Source organism: Oryctolagus cuniculus, chromosome 15 (genome assembly GCF_051225735.1).
Source record: "Oryctolagus cuniculus isolate XC-2025 breed Fujian yellow rabbit chromosome 15, ASM5122573v1, whole genome shotgun sequence".
Lineage (NCBI taxonomy): Eukaryota > Metazoa > Chordata > Mammalia > Lagomorpha > Leporidae > Oryctolagus > Oryctolagus cuniculus.
Window position 1 is genome coordinate 16,341,453 of NC_142881.1, and position 8,182 is coordinate 16,349,634.

The following is an 8,182-nucleotide window of genomic DNA, read 5'->3' on the forward strand; positions in this document are numbered from 1 at the left end:
GGTGATCTTGGGTATGGAAAAGGCTAATTTTGGTATTCTTAACCTAACATGGACTGCCTTTCTAACACACAAATCTTATCATCCTTCTACTAAAAAACAAATCAAAATCTACTTTTGGGGGCCGGTGTAGTGGTATAGAGGGTGAAGCTGCCCTTAGGGGCACCGGTTTGTGTCCCAGCTGCTCTACTTCTTATCCACTCCCTGCTCTCCCTGCTAGTGGCCTGGGAAAAGCAATGGAAGATGGCCCAGTACCTGGGCCCTTGACACACAAGTGAGAGACCTGGATGAAGCTCCTGGCTTTGGTCTAGCCCAGCCCTGGCTGTTGTGGCCATCTGGGGAGTGAACCAGTGAATGGAAGATCTCTCTCTAACTCTGAGTTGAAATAAACAAATAAATCTTTAAAAAAAAAAAAAAAAAAAAAAGGATAGCCCCTACTCTCAAGGTCTCCATATTCTCAATGGAAGAAAGAGTCTAAACTATTAAGAATGCCGTACAACGGACTTCGTAACATGTTCCTCATCGAACCTATCTCTGTCTTCCTTTATGTTCACCACAAGCCCTATGATCTTCACGTACTAAACTACTTACATGACCCTGGAGCAAGATGAGGCCATCTAGTGGGGCTGGGGGGAGGGGGGGGGTCTGTGGTCCCCTAGAAGTGGGTAGAATGTCCACAACCAGGCTGCCAGCTGTGCCTGGAAAGCCTGTCTCCACACCAACCGGCATCTCCCTCACTAACTGCTTCTTGTGCTGCACGTGTGACCTTGCGGCTTTAAGTCACACCTTTGAGGGGGTGCAATCTTTCACCCAGAGCTGGCAGGGGAAGGGGCTGAGCCCCTGGGGAGAGTCGGACTGGCTCCAGGAGATCCCGGCTACCTTATGTGACCTTGCCGTTCTCAATCATGCCTTCAAGTTAGCTGCAATCTTCCACGCAGAGCTAGCACAGGAGGGGGCTGAGCCCCTAAGGGGGAAGACTGGCCATCTCCAGGAGACCCCCTGTTATCTCCATGCGCTCCAAGCCAATCAACATAATGTGGAACTCCCATCCAATAGGCACCAATAGGATGAGCCAATGAACAGACAGTAATGTCTTTTTTTTTTTTTTTTTAACAGGCAGAGTGGACAGTGAGAGAGAGAGAGAGACAAAGGTCTTCCTTTTACTGTTGGTTCACCCTCCAATGGCCGCTGCGGCCAGTGCACCGCACCGATCCGAAGCCAGGAGCCAGGTACTTCTCCTGGTCTCCCATGGGGTGCAGGGCCCAAGCACCTGGGCCATCCTCCACTGCACTCCCGGGCCACAGCAGAGAGCTGGCCTGGAAGAGGAGCAACCGAGACAGAATCCGGCACCCTGACCGGGACTAGAACTCGGGGTGCCGGCGCCGCAGGCAGAGGATTAGCCTAGTGAGCCATACCACTGGCCAAACAGTAATGTCTTAAAAACCCTGGATACTTCCTCGAAGCCAGTGCTTGGTCTCCTCTCGGACCAGACACTTTTCTGTCAAACAGAAGTTTCTGTCTATTTGCAAATCATTTCCCGGCTTTTTATTTCTATACTAAGCTGAGGAAAAGAAGCCAGCGAAACTCACTCCTGTGACTGCTCTCCCCTCCGTGACCGGTAACCCAGGATACGACTGCTCCTCCTCTGTCCTTCCACCTCCTACCTGACACTTCCTCAGCCAGGAGTACTCCTTCTGCCTCATTTTCATTTTCAGCTGCACTCTAGATCGGGTTTCAAGTTCTAGCTCAATTGTCTACTTCACTGAGAAAGGTTTTCAGTGTTTCCAGGCAAAGCAAGCTACTCAGTGCCTCAGATTCCATCATGCTTTTCAGTCAATTTTGTTACATATTTTCTCAGCAGTTAGCAGAGTACCCTGTACACAACATGTACATAATGTGATGGCTTGAACAAGAAACACAGGCATCCAAAACCTAGGAGATAATAAGATACCCATATTTTTTTTTTTTGACAGGCAGAGTGGACAGTGAGAGAGAGAGACAGAAAGAAAGGTCTTCCTTTTCCGGTGGTTCACCCCCCAATGGCCGCTGCGGCCGGCGCATCACACTGATCTGAAGCCAGGAGCCAGGTGCTTCGCTTGGTCTCCCACACAGGTGCAGGGCCCAAGCACCTGGGCCACCCTCCACTGCACTCCCGGGCCACAGCAGAGAGCTGGCCTGGAAGAGGGGCAACCGGGACAGAATCCGGCGCCCCGACCAGGACTAGAACTCGGGGTGCCGGCACCGCAGGCGGAGGATTAGCCTAGTGAGCCTCGGCGCCGGCAGATACCCATATTTCTTAAATCCATACAGATGAACTTTTGAAAACAAGATTCAACTGCTGGGAACATTCAAGTTCTCAATACATCTTTGGATTGGTAATTATAATATAAAACCTATTCTACAATTTAAATTATTTATTTTTTATTTTAAAGGCAGAGAGAGGTGGAGACAGAGAGAGATTTGTTGGTTCACTCCCCAGATGTCTACAACAGCTAGGGCTAGGCCAGAACGACACCAGCAGCTGGGAACTCAACCCCGATCTCCCACCTGTGTGGCAGGGACCTGACTACAGGCACTCTCGCTGCTGCCTCCCAGGCTGCGCATCGGCTGGGAGCTGGAGCTGCAGAGGAGCCGGCAGCTGAACCCGGCTCTGATATACAACGTGGGCGTCCCAGGTGGCACCTTGACCACTGTCTCAAATGCGTACACCAACACACAGTCTATTACAATTTAAAAAGATGAAATTTTAATTGTACTATAGTTTTTATATCATCCCTTTTTAAAGCTAAGGTTCAGGATATACTTAAATTTTTGTATGTATATATATGAGGGTTATTCAAAAGTTTCACGGAAAATTTGCTGTATCTTTAATTCAACTCTTCCATGAACTTTCTGAAGTACCTACACTTAGTCTATTCCTATCTCTAGTCTCACAGATCAGTGTTCTTATCTCTTTTTTTATCTATTCCAAAAACAGAGTTCCAATTCATTTTAACCTAATTAAGGGGAACCTTTAAATTCATTTCCTTACTAGCTTCATAAAAAAGTAAACAAGAAAAAAGATCTAAAAATTTTTTCAAAATTCTAGAGCAAATACTAAGTGAAATCTTTTATAGTTTCAGAATGTGTAATACTATAAAAGAGGACTTTCTGTGTACTGTGGAAAACATTAGCTGTAAATCATTTTTTAATGAAGCAAGGTCATAAAGGCTATTAGAATATTCTGCATTCCAGTGTAGTTCATGTCATCTGATATTAACAAAAATCTAATCACATTTCCAAATAAGAACTTCAAATCTTTATATCGCAGTGAGATGAATACAAAATTAGGGTCATATGTTTCATTTTTTTCATAGAACACCATAAAGTAAGTCTAGAAACACGAAAAGATCTTTTAAAATACTTGTTCATAAAAAAGTAAATTATGTCCTATCTTCAGAGAAAAGCCATATCCGAAATGCTGGTTTTTTAGGTAAGCAAACCATTAAGTTCAACCCTTCTTGAGAAGGCACATGGAGTCCCTAATTCCTAGGCTGGAGACTCCTTGTAGTACCACTGAAGTCTTGCCAAAGGTCCATTCTCCCATGAGCAAATGAGTCAGCGACTCTTTCTGCGCCTACGCCAGGAGTGAGAAACCAGAGAGCAGATACCTTTATCAGAATAGGCGTGCTCTAAGGCATGCAGGTCGGGCAACAGGTGAATACAGTTTATGCAGCAGTAGGTGAAGAAATCAAGGACGACCACCTTCCCGCACAGGTCCTTGTAGACGGAAATAGGCGCTTCTGTGTTCAGCCATTCTAGTCCTGAAACTCACACAAAAGACTGATTACAGGAAAAGCAAAAAAAATTGATCTAAACCTTCCCCCAGTACATGTGAATCTGTTTTTTGTACAACTAGCGCACGCAGTCAAGGGACTACAGATTTTAGCATCATTCAGGCGGTGGTGAATTTACTGTTATTAAAGAGCACCTTTTTCTATCAGTAAATAAAAGACACGATGTCTCTTCATGACTGTAACAAAACAGGCGTTTGTGACTGGAAGCAGAAGACCAAGAAGGCAGGGCTGTAGAGATTCAAAGGTGGCAGCAGGAAGAGAAGGAGGCAATGGCAGCTCAGCTAAGGGAAGTAGGAGGGGTGGAGGGTGGGAAGCTGCTATTAGGAGGCATCCGCACATACAGCAAGAAAAAGCCACTAAATTCCTTCAGAAATGTGTGACAGTCCATGTATGAAAGGAAATAAAACAACACATTTATGCAAAAACAAGAGGAAATCTCAAATATGCAGAGAACCTAACTGCATACACAATTAGGTATTAAGAATGAAGATTAAGCTTAAAAACAGAAAGACAACTAAATCTCGAAAAGAGTGAAATGTATACAAGGATAGACATACACAATGCCTAAGCCAATTTCATAAAGAAGCTGGAATGTCCTGAATTTAGATGAGATACTAAATAGAAAATAAAATATCTGAAATGCAAAATTCAGAAAATACAGTTACTGTTACAGATTTCAGGGAAGCAACATTAATAATGATGAAGAACATGTTCCATCTTCCCAAAGAAAACATCTCATTAATCTGTACTTTTGGAAATCAGAATTTACAATTACTTGACTATGAGTCACAATTTTAACTCTGTACTTATGCAGAAAGATTTAAACTAATATTAAAAATACAGCATCTTGATTTAACCATTTTAAGAAAACAAAGATGTTAACTTTATTGCTCCTAAATGAATAAGTGTAGATATTCAAATTACTCATACCTTAAAGGGGGTATTTGGAAATATTTTATAGAAACCTAAAGCCAAAATCGGGTGGACAAATAAATACAGTAGTTCCCCTCTACTCAGGGGGGAAAAATTCCAAGACCCTGACTGGATGCTGGAAACGGTCAAATGGCCAGACCCTACAATGCCTTTTCTATTTAATTAAGCACATATTGGGCACAGTGGCTGATAATTTTTTGCAGTTTAAAGTGCAACTGGAAAACCAGCACAGATTTCTTTGCAGTTTTCACAATTTCAAAGACGGAGATCCTTTCTTACGCAGATCTTAGAAACCTCCACATGGGAGACACCTCCTTTCCTTTAGTGGAGAACTTGCACCTTTTCACTTACAGCAAGCGCTGCTTAGATTCTCCGGCATGTCTGATTTGTCAGCAACACTATTCTTGTGCTTTGGGGCCGAGATTAAGTAAAGCAAGGGTTACCTGGACACAAGCACTGTGATATCCAGAGAGCTGATCTGATACTGACACAGCTCCTACAGTATGTGGTGCAAGGGAGGATGCACACCCTGGGCGCCACGCAGCAGGAAGGCATGGCGGCACGGCATTTCAGTGCACCACGCAGAATGAAGTGCGATTAAAACTTACAAATTGCCTGTTTCTGGAATTTTCCCATGCAATATTTTCAAACCACATCTGACCACAGGTAACTGAAAACACAGATAAACAAGGATGACTGCAGTAACTAATGCCTAATAATAGTAACTGCAGGTGCTCAATTATGACAAAACTCTAGAAAAAAAATCTGAAGCCAAACTAGTATTTCTGCCACACAGTCCAAACTGTGAGGTTTCAGAGTAGTGACCCCTTAGTCATCCATTCTGACAAAGTCAGTCATATACCAGATCAAGTGTGACATGGAACACAACACTAATTAATGGATACTCAGATCTCACATCATATTTGTCAAACATGTGTTTATGAATCTGCCTTCTATGACTTTTCTGTAAAAGTCAAGAGTGACAGATTGAGAGGTAGGGAAAGAATCAAGGGCCAGCACTGTGGCACAGTAGGTTAAGCCTCCACGGTGGCGCCAGACTCCCATATGGGCGCCGGTTCAAGTCCCGGCTGCTCCTCTTCCAATCCAGCTCTCTGCTATGGCCTGGGAAAGCAGTAAAAGATGGCCCAAATCCCTGGGCCCCTGCACCCGTGTGGGAGACCCAGGAGAAGACTCCGATCCTGGCTTCAGATGGGCTCAGCTCCAGCCATTATGGCCATCTGGGGAGTGAACCAGCGGATGGAAGACCTTTCTCTCTCTCTTCTCTGTCTGTAGCTCTACCTCTAAAATAAACAAAACCTTAAAAAAAAAAAAAAAAAACTTCAGTTACTGTGCTACGAGCTTACCAGACTTAATGATAGTAACAGTATATTTATGCCCGGCGCCGCAGCTCACTAGGCTAATCCTCCGCCTGCGGCGCCAGCACACCGGGTTCTAGTCCCGGTTGGGGCGCCGGATTCTGTCCCGGTTGTCCCTCTTCCAGGCCAGCTCTCTGCTGTGGCCAGGGAGTGCAGTGGAGGATGGCCCAAGTGCTTGGGCCCTGCACCCCATGGGAGACCAGGAGAAGCACCTGGCTCCTGGCTTTGGATCAGCGCGGTGCGCTGGCCGCAGCGGCCACTGGAGGGTGAACCAACAGCAAAGGAAGACCTTTCTCTCTGTCTCTCTCTCACTGTCCACTCTGTCTTTCCAAAAAAAAAAAAAAAGTATATTTTATAACAACAATTAATACAATAAACTACTAACACTTTGTAAGTGTCTTCTGAATTAAGAGCTTTTAATGTTACCTCCATACCGTAACTCTGAAAGGGAAATACTTGTTCCATTTCACAAGTGAGAAAAGTAAGGCTTGGATAAGTCAAGTAACACATTCAAAATTACACATAAGGAATGATTAACAGGGATTTAATCCCAGGTCTGTTGGGATCAAACCACTACACTGCTCTGCCTGCCACACACTTTTTTTTTCCTAAAAAACGAACAGTGTTGGAGGAAAGTTATATTTATGACTTCCCAATTACAGTTTACTGATAAAGAAACCAAGGAAATGAATATTCATTTTTTCTAGAAGTCTGACCTCAATAATCAGGCCCAGTACCAAATCTGGTTATCTCAAAGACAAAGCCTGATTATGTGTGTTACTTGTGGGTCACAGAGGTCATATCTCATGGCAATAAAAATACACTCGCTGTAAATACAAACAAGCCGCCCCCCATCCTAGCTGGTGGTCTGCTTGCTGAGGGCAGTGTACAATGTAACAACCTTCTAAGTTTTTCAAAAGCATGCATATATTGAGGTTTCTTTGACGGGGGTAACACCCACTCAATTCTGCTGTAAGAATTCCACAGTATTTCAAATCCAATATAAGATTAATATCAGAAAAACGAAGCCCTTGTCAGCGAAGTGCAAAAAGCTTGGAAAAACACCCAAGACAGACTGCAGTTAGAAGCAGGGTCCACATGCCTTCCGTGAGATCACTGAACCCTGCCGCATCCAACCAATTAACTATACATGTGGTGTCAGTGCGATGCCAGGACACGAGCCAACAGCACCAGGCAAAAACAATGCCACTCCCAACCACGGGAGGTACAGTTTCATTCCAAGTAGCGCTCCTGGGCCAAACGCTCACACAGGTGGGCCCGGCTATCGTGGACTCAGATCTTAACAATGAGAAGACTGGGGACCCGGAGCGCAGAGCGCGCGGCCAGTCTGGGGTCCGCAGGCTGGCACTGAACCCTGGCAGTTTCTTACGGGCGAGGGAGGCCCGGGGCAAGGCACTTGGCCAGGTCCCTTGGGGAACCCCACTTCCTGACCTGTGAACCCAGCACCTCCCCGGGCTGCAGGGACATTAAATAGGCTGACAGGCACTGCCATGGTGACAACTGCGTGTGGCACACAGAGTGACCTGTGTCAGCTAGCAGGAGGAGGAGGATGACGACGCTGGGAACCCGATCGTGGGAGTGCGGGTGGCCCGGGGGCCGCTGTACATTCCTGGAGAGTCAGGCCTCCGCCCTCCAAAAACCCACCGCCGGCGCCGCTCGGGGTGACCCAGGCCCCGCGGAGCACGCGACCCCGCCTCGCCCCCCGCCCCAGGGGAGGTCCCCGCAGCCCGCCCTCACCTTCCGGGAACTCGGGCACGGACAAGTCCTGCTCCCAGCCGTCCACCTTCTGCAGATACTGGTAGACCAGGCCGTCCTTCTCCTGCGGCGTGACGGCGTCGAGCAGGGCGTACTCCAGCGAGGTCTGCGCCGGCAGCAGGCCCGCCAGGCTGCAGCCGCGGGATCCGGGGGCCGCCATGTTCTCTCGCGGCTCGCGAGGCGGCCGTGGGAGAGGAAGCGTTTACGGGCTTCGGGTTTCCAGCCGGCACAGTCACCTCACCCGCCACCTGACCCGCTCAACCC

The 8,182-nt window shown here is 46.7% G+C and overlaps 1 protein-coding gene across 1 annotated transcript in view; it reads right to left on the reverse strand.

Annotated features, from left to right (window-relative positions):
• The window catches only part of NHLRC2 (NHL repeat containing 2), a 66,128-nt gene extending 58,050 nt beyond the window's left edge, over positions 1-8,078 (reverse strand). Inside the window, exons 1-2 of the mRNA XM_008270532.5 lie at positions 7,901-8,078; positions 3,648-3,800 (exon numbers count right to left, since the gene is read on the reverse strand). Coding sequence (XP_008268754.4) covers positions 3,648-3,800; positions 7,901-8,078 — 331 coding nt within the window. The remainder of the gene's footprint in view (positions 1-3,647; positions 3,801-7,900) is intronic.
• Between the last annotated feature and the right edge of the window lie 104 nt (positions 8,079-8,182).